The following is an 18107-nucleotide window of genomic DNA, read 5'->3' as shown; positions in this document are numbered from 1 at the left end:
ATCTCCTTTGGATGTGTGCAGTGTGGCTGCGACGCACTTGGGGCACACAGGGTGGCACCCCCATGCACATGGGTGGCTGTGGAGGGGTCTGACAGTCAGACACTGGAGCCAGAAGAGGCCAGCAGCTGTGAGCCGGGGCTGGCTACGGAGGAATGGGCCGGGGGCTGTCACCTTATGCTTTTTGAGAGCCTGGGACTAAGGCGCCTCAGGCATGAATGAAGCTCTTCCAGATGGTTCATTGAAGAGGAAGCGAGCAGGACAGAGGGCAGCTGCTTGAGAACAAGAAAAGGACAACTGTTTTCTTCTTCTCTAGTTCCTCCCCTGGACTTTGACTTCCGGGCAGTTTGCAGATCCAGAGGGAGGCCATTCATCTCTGCGCTCTGTACTTGAGAGAAGGCGGGCTGCACCAGGAGCAGATGGGAAAGAAGCTGCTCTTTCTAACCCCCTAGAGGTCCAACCCTGGTGCTCTCTCTTGCCCCCGGGAGGTGTGGGAGCGCACAGGAGAGGGACCAAGGGCCCACAGTCAGGCTCTGTCCTGCCACCCAGCTGAAGAATTTGCCTTCATGGAGCCAAAGCTTAGGTGGGAAATGCACTACTTCCAAAAGTAAAAAGAGGTTGGGGAGACCACCTCCGGCTTCCCAGGGACTCTACTGAGACAGGAACGCATCTGAGCAGCCACGTGGGGGGTCCCAGCTTAAGGATCTCCAAAAGTTGGGGTTACCAGATCTGGCAAATAAAAACACAGGACACTCAGTTAAAATGGAAGTTTGAGGAGTTCCCTGGTGGCTTAATGGGTTAAGGATCCCATGTTGCCACTGCTGTGGAGCAGGTTTGCTCTCTGGCCCAAAAACTTCCACATGCTGCGGGGGCAGCCAAAAAAAAAGATTAAAATGGAACTTTGGATAAACAACAAATTTTTTTTAATTTTTATGTTTTTGTTAAGGTATAGTTGATTTACAATGTTGTGCTAATTTCTGCTGTATAGCCAAGTGACTCAGTTATACACATATCTGTTTAATATTCTCTTCCATTATGGCTCATCCTGGTGGCCTAGTAGTTAAAGGACTTGGCATGGTCACTGCTGTGGCTTGAGTTCGATCCCTGATCCAGGAACTTTCACACACACACACACTATATATGTATAATATAATTTAATTTATATAATATAAATGTATAATATATATAACACAAAATATATATAATATATTTTATATATTTTATTATATTATATACATAAAATACATAATATATATAATAAAATACAGGATACCCAGTTAAACTGGAATTTCAGGAAAAAATAAGCAATTTCTAGTGTAAGCATATATTTCACGGGACTTATCCATATTACATGTGAACTGGGCATCCTGTGTCTTCTGGCACCTCTCCCAGAGGAGTCACGGGCCAGCAGGAAGGTCTGGGGGACCCAGCTATAATTATCCCCACTTCCGAGGAAAGATATTTGTGAACACTTTGCCCAGTGCCCCATGAATTACTAGGTGGGCCAGTCCAGCTGGCGGGAACGGACACTGTCCCCAGCCCTGTGTGAGTGCTGAGGACTTGCTGCTCATCTTCCTGGGTCATCCCTCCCCACAGCCAGAGAGGAGGGTAGAGTCAGAAATCTCAGGGGAGAAAGAGCTCCTGGAATTTCTTGGCCACTGTCACATTAGGCCAAAATCTGGGGGCATCTGGGCTTTTGGTCCCGGGATTCTGTGCCCCCTCCATCCTGGATGACTTAGGAGCGAATTAATTTCTCTCTGAGAGTGCCAAAGCATCTCAGACGGGTCCCGACACACAACTGGAGGTTCCACTGCAGTGAAACCATCAGGCTCCAGTTCCAATGAGGGCTGAGCTGGTGCCGTCAACGATCACAGTGCGGAAGTTGCGGAGGTCTCGTTGTGGCTCTGTGACTAGTATCCATGAGGATGCAGGTTTGATTCCTGGCCTCACACAGTGGGTGAAGGATCCAGTGTTGCCACAAGCTGTGGTGTAGGTCCCAGATGCAGCTCGGATCTGGTGTGACCATGGCTGTGACATAGGCTGCCAGCTGCAGCTCCCATTCGACCCCTAGCCCGGGAACTTCCATATGCCACAGGTGCTCTAAAAAGGAAAAGAGTAAAAACTGGAGAAGTTCCCTGAGGCTCAGATGGACCTAAGTATGGTAATCTCTAATTAGTAATCGCTCATAATTACTGTGATAATAAGTAAGCCAGACAGAGAAAGATATTGCTTACACGTGGAATCTGAAAAAAAAAAAAAGATGCAAACAAACTTATGTACAAAACGAAACTTGACCCACAGACATAGAAAACAAACTTATGATTACCAAAAGGGAAGGGGGGGGAGGAATAAATTAGGAGCTTGGGATTAACATATATTCACTGCTATATATAAAATAAATAACCAAGGAGCCCTCTAGTCGCCTAGTGGGTTAAGAATCTGGCACTGTCTCTGCAGTGGCTAGAGTCACTGCTGTGGCATGGGTTTCATCCCTGGCCCAGAAACTTCTGCATGCCATGGTCATGGTCAAAAGTAAAATAAAATAAAATAAAACAAAACAAAACAAAACAAAAAACCAACAGGGAGCTACTGTATAGCACAGGGAACTATACTCAATTTTTTCTAATAACCTAGATGGGAAAAGATTCTGAGAAAAACAGATATATATATAATGCATGCATAACAATCGCTTTGCTGGACACCTGAAACTAACACAACATTGTAAATCACCTATTAATTAAAATATAATTAACTTTGGAGTTTCTGCTGTGGTGCAGTGGATGAAGAATCCAACTGCAGTGGCTAAGGTCACTGAGAAGGTGAGGGGTCGATCTTGGCCCAGGAAGTTCCATATGCCACAGGTGCAGCGGTAAAATGTTTTAAAATTAATTTTAAAAAAGAGTTTGAGGAGTTCCCGTCATGGCTCAGCAGTAATGACACTGATTAGCATCCATGAGGATGTGGGATGGATCCCTGGCCTCGTTCAGTGGGTTAAGGATCCGGCGTTGCCACGAATGGCAGTGTTTGTCGCAGACGCTGCTCAGAACCCGTGCTGCTGTGGGATCAATGCTGCAGCTCCAATTCAACCCCTTGTCTGAGAACGTCCATATGCCATGGGTATGGCCCTAAAAAGGCAAAAACAAAAGTTTGAAGACCAAAAACAATAAAAACAAAAAAAGAATACGCAGATTATGACCTGCTGAATTTGGAGGCGCAAGCTACTCCCACAGGGTAAACAAGGTAGCTGAGCCTCAGCATCCAGAGTCCCACTTGACTGTGAAACCCATGAGGTCCTTTTGGTTGAAGGCACAGCTTGAATACACCCCCACAAAGGAAGTAGCGTCAAATGACTTATTACCCATCTCAGAAGCAGGGTTGGGAAGGCGGGAGGGGCATGGTGGCAACGAGGCAGGGGAAGGGCCGTCTTCCTCCGTTGCAGGTCGTGAGTCGGCAGGAAACAGAGAGCCGGGTAGCAAGCACCTGTTCCTCAGAAGGTGGTTAGGGCACGGGTCACTAATTTTTTGCAGCCTTAACTCTAAGTGTTTATTTTACAAGGTACCCTGGGAAAAGCAAAGCAGGAACTTAAGGCGGGAATCTTAAATTCAAGTTTTTATCGAAATGTCCAGGCTCTGGCTGTGAGTAGGGTTATCTTACTGTAAAATGCCCAGGAAGCAAGTCAGAAGGACGAAACTGAGTTTCTCAAAAGTTGTCTCTTGGGTCAAGACACGTGTTTGTTCCGGTTGATGTATGCGCGGGGCTTCGTCTCCTCCGGCTTTGATCCAGTGGTTTGAACGAGGACGATGCAGCTATTCCAGGCAGCATCTCGACACGACCCCTTCACGTAGTTCTCCCACTCTGGACCATCGTGGCAGTGAGCGGTCCCTTGCTCAGGGAACAGGAACTGGGACAGTTCCCTCTGAGGGACAGCGAGGTCCCTGGAGAGGGACCTCGGGGACCAGGACAGAGCAGGCCCTGAGAGACACATCCACACACACACATGCTCTTACCTGGGTCAACAGTCACCCTAACTTGGGCCCCGTGGTCAGTCCCGACTCTCGCAATCCCACACCAGTAAACGTCTGCATCGTCCAGCCTGAGCTGCTCTGTGGTCACGGTGAATGTGCGGTTTTCCCGATTGTCCCTGATGGACACACGGTCCCTCTTCACCTCCGGCTCTGATGCAGTGGTTTGAACAAGGATCTTGCAGCTGCCCCAGTCGGCTCCTCGGCACCACCACTTCCCGTGGGACTCCCACCCAGGAGTGTATCGACACTGCACAGCCAGGGAGCCCCGCTCCTGGCCCCTCACTGCTTTCGGACCTGTGACAGGAGAGGAGCCTGGAAAACACACACCCACGTGCCTGTCACCTCCCACCCTGAAGGCAGGCCCACAGCCCCCTGCAGGGCAGAGAGCTCCTGCCCAAGGGGCTCCCGAGGTGAGTAACAGCCAAGGAAGGAAAAGTCTTCCACTAGAGAGACCTTTTATCCTTCAAAATCTATTGGGTCAAAGCCACCAGGAAAATTCCATAAAGGCACGGCTGCAGATCTCAAAAATAATAATAATAATAAAATTGTTGACAGAGCAATAGTAGCTTGAGCAGTAGCAGAGGGGAGCCAGGGCTGGAGGATACCTTTTTACCCCCTCAGAGAGGTAGAGACGAGGCCTCCCTGTTTGCAAGGGCAAACTTTAACTGATGGTTAAAAGCAGATAAAGAAAAGCAACGGGGTGGGGTGGGGGGAGTTCCTGTCGTGGCTCAGCAGAAACGAATCTGACTAGTATCCATGAGGATGCACGTTCGATCCCTGGCCTCGCTCAGTGGGGCACTGCTATGGTGTAGGTCACAGACGGGGCTCGGAGCTGGCATTGCTGTGGCTGTGGTGTAGGCCGGTGGCTACAGCTCCAATTGGATCCCTAGCCTAAGAACTTCCATATGCTGCAGGGGTGGCCCTAAAAAGCAAAAATAATAGTAACAATAATACAAAATTTATAAAAATAGTAGTTGTGTTGGTGCATGTGTGAACACCCCCAAAATTACAGTTGTCATAAAGATCTTAATAGGGGGGCACATCTCCAACTACAGATCTGTCAAAATGCATTGAAGTCACTCTTTGTCCCTTTGTTTGAACACACATTTTGTGGCGAGGCATTTGGAAATGATGTGATTATCTACAAATCCCTCCATCTACACGGATGACCCCCCAGGACAGGGCACTCACTGAGGGATCAAGAGACCACGGAAGGAGCTTCAGGGGTCCTCCCAGCCAGGCCTGGGAAGTCACACTGGGTCCTATCTGCCATTCTCCATCTGTGCATGGCCACAGGGGCAAATGGTTCTCGGAGGGTGAAATAATTTTATCCTTTTTATATACGAAACACAGAGAAGTAAATATGTACAGGCACACACACAGACATATATATAATATAAACATATGTGCCATGTATCTTTGTTATTAAAATTTCCTGGGATGGGCGAGATTTTTAGGAAGTGTCTAAACAGATTCTTCAGGAGGATGATCATAGGAAAAAAACATTGAGAAACATTGCCCTAGTCCACTGGTCGAGGCAGTCACACCACACCGAGACACAAGGGGACCCAGCCCCGACCCTTAATAGGAGGCGGGCCAAGGAACTGGCGGCCGTGTTTCACAGCTGCCACAGGCACGTCTTAATCCAGCACCTTCGTAGCATGTATAAGGAGACCTGAAGGGGTGAGCCCCTGGTCCCCAGTCACAGAGCCAGGTAGCAGAGTGGAAGCTGCCCCTGAGCCAGCCCGGGCACAAATCCAGCTATGCGATTGGGAAGGTCAGTTCCCAAGCCTGCTGGGGGCACCATATGGCTCAGGCATAAACACCAGGCAGACATGCGGTGTTTGGCAATGTCCCTGCTTTACTCACAGGTCACAGACTGCATCTTCAACTTGTGTGGATTTAAGGGCATGTTTTGGTTTGTTTTGTCTTTTTGCCTTTTCTAGGGCTGCTCCTGCAGCATATGGAGGTTCCCAGGCTAAGGGTCAAATTGGAGCTGTAGCCGCCAGCCTACGCCAGAGCCACAGCAACGCAGGATCCGAGCTGCATCTGCAACCTACACCACAGCTCACGGCAACGCCGGATCCTCAACCCACTGAGCAAGGCCGGGGACCAAACCTGCATCCTCATGGTTACTAGTCAGGTTCTTAACCCGCTGAGCCACAATTGGGAGCTCCCTCACGCCTCTTTTTTTCCCTCCTCCACCCTCACACAGGGAAGAGTCTGTAAGTGACAAGTCCCAGCCCCACTCACCTGGAGGTAGAGAAGGGGCAGAGCTGCTCTCGGACCCGGGTCCTGTCTCCCTGGCTCCAGATTCCAGTAAAATGCAGAACATCAGATCCTTGTCTTCTGACCTCTCACCGAGGCATTCCGGGCCCCATACTCTCACTTCCTGCCCATGTTTTCTGTTATCTGCTTCCTTCCTTGGCTGTTTCTTCATTTTAAGCTTCCAAGTCGTCAGGAAAGGGGAAGATCCTGCTAAAAAGGAAAATGACCCCAAACCGCAGCCACAAGGGGGAATTTGATGACACCTTGTCCCCTACCCACTCCACCTTCGAGGGGGCCCACCAACTACCAGACCCAACCTCAGCCCCAGGAGGCCCTTTCCCGCTGGATCCCCCACTGTCCTTGGTTCTCGGCCGTGTGACTTTCCCCAGCTCTGTCCCTGCCCACTGTCACCACTGCAGGTCCCTGGGGGGTGGTTTCTCGTCTCGCTATGACCAAGGATTACACCCCACAGCTCAAAGCGTCTTAGACCAGGATGGTCTCTTTAGCGTCACACAGAGAGGAGCAGGGCCCTACACCCCTCTTATGGTTCTGGATGTCGGAAGTACCAAATCAGCATCCTTGCCTTTTTCCTCCCTAGAGGCGTCCAGCGTTTGCTGAGGCCCCTCATCACCCGCACCTCTGCTTCCACCATCACCTCCCCTTCTCTGACCCTAAGCCTCCTGCCTCTGTGTTAGAAGCACCTTGATGACATCAGGCCCACCAGCTAATCCAGAATAATCTCCCCACCACAAATCAATCACATCAGCCAAGTCCTTTTTGCTACAGAAGGTTAAATATTCAAAGGTTCTGGGATTACGATGCCCCTTTAAGGGGGGATTAGTCTGCCAAACAGTGGATCCAGGGTGGGGAACGGAGCCTACTGCCTTTTCCTTACAGCAACGAGCACCCCTTTTACATTCTAAACACTACTTCGCTCTGTTCCAAGGGTCCCATGACCCCCCACTAGTTTGGTGATTCACTGGAAGGATTCACACAACTTAATCATCCTGGGTTATCATCCTGGCGAAGGTTTATTTCAGCAAAGGACACAGTGCAGGGAGGGCGGGAGGGGTACCTGTGAGCAAGGGCGAGACAGGTGGGGGGCTTCCCATCACCCTCCCTCTCCTGCAGGAGTTTCACAAACCTGCCTTTCTCTGCAAGCCACAGAGACACGGCGGGGTCGGGGGAGGGTGGGTGGGGTGGGTGGGCTGTCTCCGCCCCAGCGAAGCTCGCTGGAGTTTGGAGTCAGAAGTTCTTTTTTTATTTTTTTGGCTGCCCCGAGGCATATGGAGTTCCCAGGCCAGGGATCAGATCCAAGCCGCAGTTTCGACCTATGCTACAGATGCGGCAACGCAGATCCTTTAACCCACTGTGTCGGGCCGGGGATCAAACCTGCATCCTGGCGCTGCAGAGACACTGCTGACCCCATCGCGCCACAGCGGGAACTCCTAGAGTCAGGAGTTCTAAAGGGGACTGATCAAATAGCTACAAACCAGGCGCCAAGTGCCTGGTGCATGAACCTTCCTGCTGGCATGAAAGGATACTGACAACCTGCTCTGTCCTGACCCACTGCCTCAGATGCACACAACAGCATCACAGATCAGTGCCTACGGGGACATTCCCGGAGTCCAGGCCTCAGACTCTGGCTAAGAGTCATTGCCATGGCTCCAGGCACTCCTAGAGCCAAGCAAGAACTCAATGAGAGAGACCTACTATGTCAAACAGGGGCACGTGATCACCCCCTCCCCACCGCCACCTCACGCCCAGGCGGCGTTATCCCAGATTCACCAGTGACTTCAACCTGCTTCACTTTGACCAACACCTGTGCTCCTTGTGTGTCATCGCTGTGACAGACCCTGAGGAGGCGGAGGGTAAAATGAGGTTAGAAACCCCATTCCTGCTCTGGAGCAGAATAAAACTACCTGTTGCTATATAACAATTCCCCCCAAAGCCTAGCGTGAAACAATGAATATTTATTATCGCCCAGGAATCTCAAGGCAGTTGAGTGCACGCCTCTGCCTACTGGTTAATCCCAAGGCTGCAGTCAGCGTCCGTAGGGGCTGAGGTCTCAGTTCAAGGCTCCACCGAGGGTGCGTCCGTTTCTCAGCTTCTTCTTGTGGTTGTTGGCAGGATTCAGTTGTTCACAGACCCATGGAACTCAGGGCTGTTCGGGCTCTTAGGCAGAAGCCTCTCTCAGTTCCTTGCCATGCGGGCACCTGCACAGGGCAGCTCAGAGCATGGCATCTGTCTTCCATCACAGCAAAGAAGTGAAAGCCAGCGAGACCGAAGCCAGAATCTTTCTGCACCCTAACGGCAGACGCAGCCGCCTATTCCTTAGAAGCAAATCACTAGACTGAGCCTAGCGCTTCACGCTCACTCACTTCATCTTAAGTCCGATGGGGGTCCCTTTCTGAATGTTTACCAGCAGCCTGGATGAAGATACAGAAGGCGTGTGTGATTCTTCCAGAGACCACACAAATCCAGGGGATGCGGTGGGGCCAAGAAGAGGAACAGAGGAGATGTCACTTCTGTACCCAAGGCACAAAGGCGGAAGCTTAAGAGGGAGAAAGGAACTCCCCACCAGGGCGGAGGTCGCTGAGCGTGGAGGATAGAGGGACAAGGGCGGGGAGGAGGGTTGGGTCTGGATCTGGCTTCCTCCATGCCTGGCCACTGCCCCTCAAAGAGCTGAGCCCATCTCTTTGTAACTTGTCACAAAGAAACCTTCCTCCCAGCATGTACTGCGTATGGGAGTGGAGCCCCCAGCTGCCCTCTGAGGCTCAGCCTCCATTCTTCATCCCCTTCACCCATTACCAAGTGTGCGTTGGGCATTGTGTGTTCAGATAGACATGGGCTTGGCCCTCAGGAGCTAAGCCCACCGCCCCGCACTGTGCCCGGAGACGAGCAGGAGTCCCAGGAGGCTTGGATCATGCCACCCTGGCCCCTCACCTGCCCACCCCATCTCTGCTGCCCTGGGCGCACACCAGCAACTGTCCTGGAAGCTCCAGGTGGGAGCTCCTCCTGTGTGGCCAGTGCTCTCTGTGTCTTAGCTCAATTATACACCAATCTGAGAAGCAGACGATGAGCCATCAAAATAAACTCTCCTGCATCACAGGGTAAGAAAGTGGCACCACTGGTTTGAATGCACTTCCGTCCAAGTCCAGAGCTTGGAGCACCAGGTCCACCGCGCCAGGATCTGGGGATGGCGACTCAGCTCCCGGGCACAGAAGTCTCCAGGGGGACCAGCTTATTTCCAGTTTCACATCCCAGGGATGGGTCCAGGTTGAGCTGGGAGCAGACAGTCCAGGAGCAGTGTCACCAGACAGGGAGCCTCTGGGATGGTAGCCGCGGGTTCTCTGGCCTGGGCTGACCACCACCCTCAGAGGTGATGCTGAATCCAGGCCAGCCAAATGGCAGCATAGCTGAAGCTCAGGAAGAGAACCGTCTTCAGCAAAGCCACGAACAGGAAGGAGGCAGAGAGCAGGAAGGGCCTGATGGAGGAAAGGGGTCGGGGAGAAGGGGCTGTGGCATGGTCACCCAGGGGGCCCCTCCATAACCCACTTTTGGGTCCCCAACTCAGCCCCCCAGGCTGGTTCTGATAACTTGATCCCCAGAAGCAGGACAGAGACACAGAAGGGACAGCCGGAGAGGGAACGGCCAGAGGCTGACGTGGCTGGGTGCTTCCCGTGGGGACACTGGCTTTATCCTTTCCCCAGTTGCTCTCAGGTATGCCTCACGGTGGATCCGGGAGGCAGTGCAGTTGTTTGGCTTGTGGAAGGTCGTGAGGACACAGCGTCCACCTGGCTCTCTCTGCGACACTTGCACATGAACCCAGCTGCCACATTGGGAGGAAGCCCAGACCGCGTGCAGAGCCTGCCTATGGAGTTCCAGCCAACAGCCCCGGCTACCTCCAGGCGGGGGAACAGAGCACGTCAGGGAGAGAGAATTCCAGTGATTCCAGCCTCTGGCAGGCTCTGGACATCCTGAAGCTGAGGCAAATTTCCCTACGGGACCCTGGGCCAAATTCTGGACCCCAAATCCATGCACCTCCAAAGTGATGACATCAGGCCAGTGAATTTTATCAGTAAACAGTCACAAGAACTAAAATCATCCTCATTTTCTTTTTCAGCTGGACCCATGGCCAATGGAAGTTCCCAGGCCAGGGATCACATCTGAGCCAAGGCGGTGGTGACACCAGACCCTTAACCCACTGTGCCCCAGCGGGAACTCCCATCCTCGTTTTGTAGATGAGGAAACTGAGGCACAGAGAAGTTAAGTAACTTAGCCAGTGTCATCATCCTGCTAGCAGAAAGGGGAGCTGCGATGGGACCCCAAACCCTGGACTTAATTAGAGATGGGGGAGGAGACGGAGTAGAAAACTGAGACAGGGCTCTAGCAGGGACCTGTGGCATATGCTCAGGTGTCACACCAGAGCTGGGAGGGGCAGGGGGGGCAGCCTCGGCATCCCCTTCAGGGGACTGCCAAAGCCAGGACAGGACGCTCAAAGCTGGGGACCCTCTGTGAGGGCTCAGCTTTTCTTACCAAGCAGGAAGGCCAGGGCTGGACACATGGCCAGTCAGAGGCTGGCTTCCCATGCTGGCCGACAGCTCAGTGGTCCTCACGGCTGCTGTCCCTGAGCCTGCAGACCAGGTCACAAGTCACTCTCTGCCCCAACCTCCCAAAGGCTGAGCCTGCTGTTATTGTGAATCTGTACGTGTTGCCTTCCTCAAGGGACCCTGGGAAGGGAGGGCAGCACAAAGGAAAGGGTCCTTGGGGGCCAGGGTGGGGCTGAGGCCCAGAAAGACCCCGTGCTGCCCCCTCTGGAGGCCCTCAGCCCCGTCCCACCCCAGGACACACCAGGCACGGAGAGATGTCTCCTGCAGGGGCTGTGGGAACCAAGCATCTCTCGGGGGCCTCGGCCGACCCTCCAGGAGGCTCCCCCAAGAGATCTTCAGGTGAGGCTCTGGCCCGTTCCTGCCACCATGGGGACTCCAGAGGCCCAATAAGGACCCAGAGGGCAGGAGGCAAACCCTCCCTACCGGCCTCCCCCACCTCACTGAGCCCACATGTGGCACAAAGTGAAACCAGAGAAAGCGCCAGCGGATTGGCACATGCGCCCTGCTGAGGGGGGCCCCCAGTGTGGTAGCTGCAATTACATACACACGTGTTCAGGTTGGGCTAAGACAGAGCAGAGGACAGGGTTGGGGAACCCAAGGGAAGCCATGGCTCAGGAGGGAGGGGATGCAGCTTAAAGGCCGCCACCTCCAAGGAGCCCTCCTGTGTGCCCTGTACCTGGAGAAGCCTCCTCTCCCGTCAAACCCCATTTACTCCCTGCCTCGCCCCTTCCATTGCTCTTGCACCGGACCCGTCATCCCCCTGGGGTAGACTGAGCGGCCTCGGGTCTCTAATGGGCTCTCCCTTCCCGGCCAGTGTCCCAAGCTCTGCTGTTCTCTGTCCCTTTCTCTCCTCATGCTGCTCCCCTCTCCCAGAGTCCACATCTGCCACCCCCCGCCTCGAAGCCCGCTGGGCTGAGAGCCCCATGAGGGCAGAAACTGAGTCTAAGTCCCCCTCGGTCCCCGGCATCAGCACACCTGGCCCAGAACAGACAGGCAATGCCCGTTTTCAACAACTGCGGAAAAAAACCCAAAGGTCGACCCGGGGCCCACCTGCAAAGCAGGTGTCCCCCCCCGCCCCGCGCCCCAACCCCGGGACCTGCAGCTTTGATGTGGCCTGGGTGACGGCTCCAATGGCTGCCATCTAGTAAGTCCTCGTGAACTACCAGCCGCCACGATCAATGGTTGCCACCTGTCAATGTGTTTATTGCCACAAACCCTCTCGAGGCGATACTATTGTCAAGGCCACTTCACAAATGGGGCAACAGAGGCACCAGCCCGTTGGGTCGCCTGCCCAACGCACACTGCCGGAAGTGGCAGAGCTGAGGCCCGAACCCAGCCTTCCGACTCCGGGGCCCATGCTTTCACCAACACGTCTCATCTGTCAGGTTTACACGCAGGCTCGGAGGCCTGCTCTTACACACGCGTGTGCATGCACACAGGGGCCCTCCTTGCCCCCCTCCCCGCCCAGGAAGGCAGTCCTGAGGCCAGGGCTGGACCCCACTCCACCCCTCAGCCAGAGAGACCCGGACCCTGACTTCACCCACTGCCAGGCAAAGGGGGAGGGGAGGCATTCATTACCTGGAAAAACAGTCACTGCCACTGGGACCTGGGGGACATTTTTGTCCACCGCACACCAGTAAGTGTCGGCATCTCCCACCTCCAGATCCTTCATGACCACGAGGAACATGTGCTCCGAGGGGCTGTCTTTCAGGGTCACTCGGCCTCGCCTCACCTCCTGCCCTGCCCCAGGCGCCGTTTCAATGACCCGGACGCAGTGTCTCCGGTCAGGCCCCCGGCACAAGAATTTCCTGTACCCTCCTCTCCTTCTCTGTACATGCACTTCACCCCCAGCGTCCCCTCCACGGTGCCATTTAAGATCCCGGGGATGCTCATAGCGAAACAGCCTGAAACACACAAACCCACACACCCTCAGCCCCCGCTTCCCCGGGATCCAGCCCCCATCACTGACCTTCGCCATGACCGTGACTGAGCAGATACACCGCATCCCATCCCTAGGTGTCCCCTGCCCCTGCGTCCTCCCATCATTACAGGGAAGACGCCTGGTCTTGCAAGCACACGGGCAGCTGTGCACCCTTCAGAGCTGTGAGCAAGATGATTTTTCGGCTGCTTCTCTAGGAAACCAGAAAAACCCTCCTTCCATGGCTAATTAACCACACACGCACACGCACATGCACACGCTCACTCATCCTCCTTTCAAACCTTTTCTCCACACTCGCCTTTCTTTCCAAATCTTCTAACCACCCTGGATCTCTGGAGGTAACAGCCCTGTGAGTCACCTCCTCTGGGTGATTTTTCCCTCCTTTATGAGCCCAACGTGACGCCCCTGCATGGAGGGGACAGTGAGAGGAAATTGAGCGAGGGTCCAGCACCATCCCCATCATAACAGCTGACACTGATTCGGGGCTCAGGAAGCACTGGGCACCGTTCTACGCTCTCTGCGTGCGGTAAGGGGTTTAAGCCTAGACGCAGCCCTCTGAAGGATTCATCTACGACTCTGTCCCCATCACGACTGGGCTTCATCAATCCCTGAGTTAACACGGCGTTAGGATGGGTGGGGTTTGGAATCTGAATGTAGGAGGAGGAAGGCAGAGAGAGGGTTCCTCTCAAGCCACAGGGCTGAAGCCAGAATACCTTGCTTCTGAGAGAGGACCCAGCCATGGGTGATACAGCCTTCGCCAGGTTGGGGGAAGGATGAAGGGAGGGAGGGAGTCAGGAGGGAGCAGAGACATGACGGAAAGGGAATAAGGGGGACCTGAGCGAAGGTCGAAGCACCTGCACTAATCAGCCTTAGATCTGCCCCTTCCTCATCCGGCCAAGGACAACACGCAGCGGCATACACAGAACCCTTCTTGCCATAGCAGTTTATGCCTCGAGTCAGGAAAAGGAAGATTTTCCCCTTCTCCCTTCAGAAGGGATGATATGGGGGAAATAAGGTCAATAGATCAACACCTAGAATCTTCCAGGAAGCGCGCCCCAGCCTTCTGAACCTCCTACCCACGTCTTGCCACAGCATCTCCTTCTGCCATGCTGGGCAGAGAAGACCCGCCCAAGGCCAGGGTCCCACTCACCTGGAAGGCAGAGAAGCAGGAAGGCCCTGGTCTTGAGGGAACATTCCTGGACCATGTCTGCAGGAGGAATAACACCCGAGGCCCTCGGTTGTTGAGCGATCCAGAGCCAAGTACTTGCTTCTCTTTTTTTGTTCCTCCTCCCATCCCCGTTCTTGCTACCATATCACTTCTCGATTTGTCCAAAAGTAGTTCTCAGAATGAATGAATAGGAAGATTACTGGAATTTTTTTTGAAGTGTGTGTTTGTCTGCAAGTGAGGAGAGAAAAGTGGTAAAAAAAAAAATTAAGGACTTGAAGTATTTGTTAAGTGACTTAGAAATACTACACATGGTGGCTGGAAAGGAACTTCAGCTACACCAGTGGGGGGGGGGGTTAAAGTTTAATTCAATTCTATTCTATTCTATTCTGCACCCATGTCACATCGACGTTCCCGGGCCAGGTATCAAACCCATGCCACAGCAGCGACCTAGCGCTGGATCCTTAACCCCCCTGAGCCACCTACTCCAGTGTTTTTTAAGTTCTTTGACTTAAAAATCAGTAAGAAATACAATTTATATGTCAGTCCAGAATTACCATGCATCTTTATTTCTGAAACATTTTCTATTTTCTTCCTTCCTTCTTTTTTTTTTTTTTTTTTTTTGGTCTTTTTGCCTTTTCTAGGGCCGCTTCCTGCGGCATATGAAGGTTCCCAGGCTAGGGGTTGAATCGGAGCTGTAGCCGCCAGCCTACGCCAGAGCCACAGCAATGCAGGATCCGAGCTGCATCTGCAACCTACACCACAGCTCACAGCAATGCCGGATCGTTAACCCACTGAGCAAGGGCAGGGACCGAAACTGAAACCTCATGGTTCCCAGTCAGACTCGTTAACCGCTGCACCACGAAGGAAACTCCCCTTCCTTTCTTTTTAAATGTTGGTTTCCACCCTCCAAATTGGTCTTATAACCTAGTCATAGCAAACCACCATAGCCTACTGACCTAGTGCAGTCCTCTCAAGTTAGTTGAAGAAACCAAAGCCTGAAAGTGAAGTGATTCCAACGAAGCCAGGCTGGAACCTCACGGCTCTGGTCCAACGCACTTCCTCTCCCCATAATTTACATCAATGAGGCCAAACACTTAGTCTGTTGAAGGAATGACCTGTGCCCCCAGCCCGCCTCTCTCTTCTCTCCAAAGTCACCCCACCCTTTCGGCTCCATCAAATCTCTCCTTCCTGTGAGACCCCTAGCTTGTGGACCTCAAGTAGAAATTAGAGCTGCAGGTGGTGAAAGTCCAAAGCGAGGATTTTACCCACTAAGGTAGACTCCGCAGCAACAGGAGGGACCAAACTGGACACTTGACAGTTCCGTAAAAGGCGTTACCAGGCCTTCTCAGGAAAATGGACATTTGCTGGATTCCTTTACACTTAATTTATAGTTTGGTGTTTAAAAAACATTTTTTTTAGGATTTATTTTATGTTTTTAGTGTTTTTCATTTAAGTCACATTGGGAGAAGGGAGGGGCTCTAAAGCTGTCTGTCCTGCCACATACCCAGGAACTGTGCAGGTCCAGCTGGCAAGCAAAAAATGGTGGGAATCACTAGGCACAGAAACTTGGCCTATTTGTTCGCAAACCCTTTGCTATCCCTCACCTGCTCTGCTTGTTTCAGGGGCCCTAGCCTTGGAGGTTGTGTTCTCCGAGCTCGGAAGTCAATCTGCTCTGATTGCATTCAGCCAACAGGACGTCCTGGCAGGAGGATGGGGGTGGGGAGGAGGTGTTTTCTCACTGCTTTCTCAGTGCACCTCTGCCATAGCCCCATCACCTCCAGGGCACCAGCCCCTCAGGAGAAGCTGGCTGTGGTCCTAGGGACGGCAGAGGGACCTGCACCAGGGTTTCTGCCTCCTACCTCCGTGTCTTCAGCCTAAGGGTGGCAGGACCCTCTGCTGTTGCTAATCTCTGTGCCGCACAGGTCTCTGGCTTTCCGGCCTTTCCATCACTCCCATTTTAAAGGCTTATAATGGTTTCTGTTGTCTTGGCTGGGCCCTGACTGATACAACCTGTCAGATCCTAATCTTCACGCTTTGTATGTGTTTACTCCGCAAAGAAAGGGGCTTTTTAAAAATAACAAAAGCTGCTCCTAATACCCTTATCACTCAGGAAATTGCAAGCGTGTTTTCGGAGCTCTGAGTCAGAAACTGGGGGCAAAAACGAAATAGATATTTAGCACAGCTCTTAAGTCCTTAGGCCTTCCGATCACTCGGGCATTTGGTAAAGCCAATGGACTTCCTCACAGAATAATCCTTTTAAATGCATGTAACAAAATGCACAGGGTTGCAAAGGAAATCAATTACACGGAAATACTGTTCTCAAGATACTTTCGAAATCAGATTTGTGAGATTCCTATTTCTGCCCACCATGTTGTTTATTCTACAACTAAAAACAACAGCAATTAAAAAAAATAACCACAGATGGGCTATATGAAGCAACCGTTTCCAGACACTGGACATCAGACAAAGAAGGACAGTGATCCCTGAGGATGGAAAATAAACAGGCGAGCCCTGCGATGTCCGCCTGTGATCTTGTCACCTTTAGTTTCTAGGCTCAGGAAGAGGGACCCCCGCCCCCCGCAGCGAAGCCTGGTAGGCTTCCTGAGTTGGAAGGACAGAGCCTGGATTCCAGGGAGACCAACGCTGATAAAGTGTGCAGAACGGAGTCCCAGAGAGGAGAGCGTTACCCAGAAAGAGGACACCAGGGTTAGGCAGAGCATCCCCTCGGCAGGGAAGGTCAAAGTCAAAGTCACCTCACATTTCCTATTAAGAGTCTTCATGAGGGAGGAGGGAAAGCCTGCAGAAGCCCTGACTTAAAGCTCTTCTGGGGAGGAAGTCCTTGGGCCATCTCTTTACAGACAGGCTTGTCTGCATAATTAACTAAGGGAGAAACCTGCCTCGTGCCAAATAGTCCCAAGTTATAACTGGACTTCAGCATGAATGGAAGTTGCATTGAAGTTTCCTGTGAATCTCTGCACCAGAGAGAAATGATTCATTTATTTCTAATGAAGGAAAGTCAACGCATTCTTTCCCCGGCCGGCAACTGCGTGCAGTATTTCCCCACAACGCCACGGCAGGATGAAGCCAAAAGCCCCCTGCAATTCCCGCTCTTCCTCTCAATCCCCCAAGGAGGAAGATCAGCTCCGGGGCCCTAGACACTTCGTATCTTTGCAATTCACACCTTCCACACAGAGTGAAAACCCGAGGCTAGTGTTGTCCAAAATGAGGGTAAGACTTGTCAGTGTAGAGTACAGGGAACCAGGTCCGATCTCTTGGGATAGAACGTGATGGGGGATGATATGAGCAAAAGAACATATAAATGTGAAAGCCTGGGTCACTTTGTGCTGTACAGCAGACATCAGCGCAACATTGTAAACCAGCTATACTTTAATTACAAAACAAAAGACCTGGAAGTACATCTTGAAATGCATGCAGTGGGTCTTGAGCAGATTCTTTTTTTTTTTTTTTTTTTTTTTTTTTTAGGGCTGCACCCATGGCATATGGAGGTTCCCAGGCTAGGGGTCGAATGGGAGCTACAGCTGCCAGCCTACACCAGAGCTGCAGCAATGCCAGATCCGAGCCACGTCTGTGACCTACAGCACAGCTTGTGGCAACGCTGGATGCTCAACTCACTGAGCGAGGCCAGGGATCAAACCCGCAACCTTATGGTTCCTAGTTGGATTTGTTTCCGCTGCGCCATGACAGGAACCCCGAGCAGATTCCTTCTTATACACAGGATGTGTTCAGACAGATTCAAGTGCATCTCAGGTAGTAAGAAGCTTTTCTGTGTCCTCTGTGTGTGGGCAGAGTTGCAATGTAAACTGAATTCCTCACTGTGAGTCATGGTTAAAAAAAGGTTGGAAGTTATGACCCAGATGGCATCTGAGTGTTTTATATTTCAGAAGGGACCCTCTCACGGCTTGTGATCTCTTGGGAGCCCCATCAAGCATGTTCTGGTCCAGAAAGGAGATGCAGCCCTGAGTCTGGCAACCCCAAAAGGGGCAGGGAACACCTACGTTTTCTTCATGTGGGTGCTGGACCTCGCATTTTGACAGCAAAGTATCTGCCAGGGATGTGAAACCAGAAGATTCTTGTGG

General features: G+C 52.2%; 1 protein-coding gene across 13 annotated transcripts in view; it reads right to left on the bottom strand.

The window, feature by feature from the left end:
- Positions 1 to 2066: 2066 nt before the first annotated feature.
- The window catches only part of LOC125114799 (CMRF35-like molecule 5), a 29668-nt gene continuing 13627 nt past the window's right edge, over positions 2067 to 18107 (bottom strand). For 2 of the 13 annotated variants that reach the window (XM_047758307.1, XM_047758308.1), the window contains exons 3-7: positions 13993 to 14238; positions 12482 to 12807; positions 10830 to 10926; positions 6276 to 9778; positions 3138 to 4334 (exon numbers count right to left, since the gene is read on the bottom strand). In XM_047758307.1, coding sequence (XP_047614263.1) covers positions 3835 to 4334; positions 6276 to 6462 — 687 coding nt within the window. In that variant the 5' untranslated portion in view covers positions 6463 to 9778; positions 10830 to 10926; positions 12482 to 12807; positions 13993 to 14238 and the 3' untranslated portion in view covers positions 3138 to 3834. Of the gene's footprint in view, positions 2241 to 3137; positions 4335 to 6275; positions 9779 to 10829; positions 10927 to 12481; positions 12808 to 13992; positions 14239 to 18107 lie in introns of those variants that run through there. The other 11 variants (XM_047758316.1, XM_047758317.1, XM_047758314.1 and 8 more) reach the window with 9 other exon arrangements.

The sequence above is a fragment of the Phacochoerus africanus genome, chromosome 14 (genome assembly GCF_016906955.1).
Source record: "Phacochoerus africanus isolate WHEZ1 chromosome 14, ROS_Pafr_v1, whole genome shotgun sequence".
In the NCBI taxonomy this organism is placed as follows: Eukaryota; Metazoa; Chordata; class Mammalia; order Artiodactyla; family Suidae; genus Phacochoerus; species Phacochoerus africanus.
Note: the sequence above shows the minus strand (reverse complement) of the source record. Positions and strands in the feature narration are given on the sequence as shown.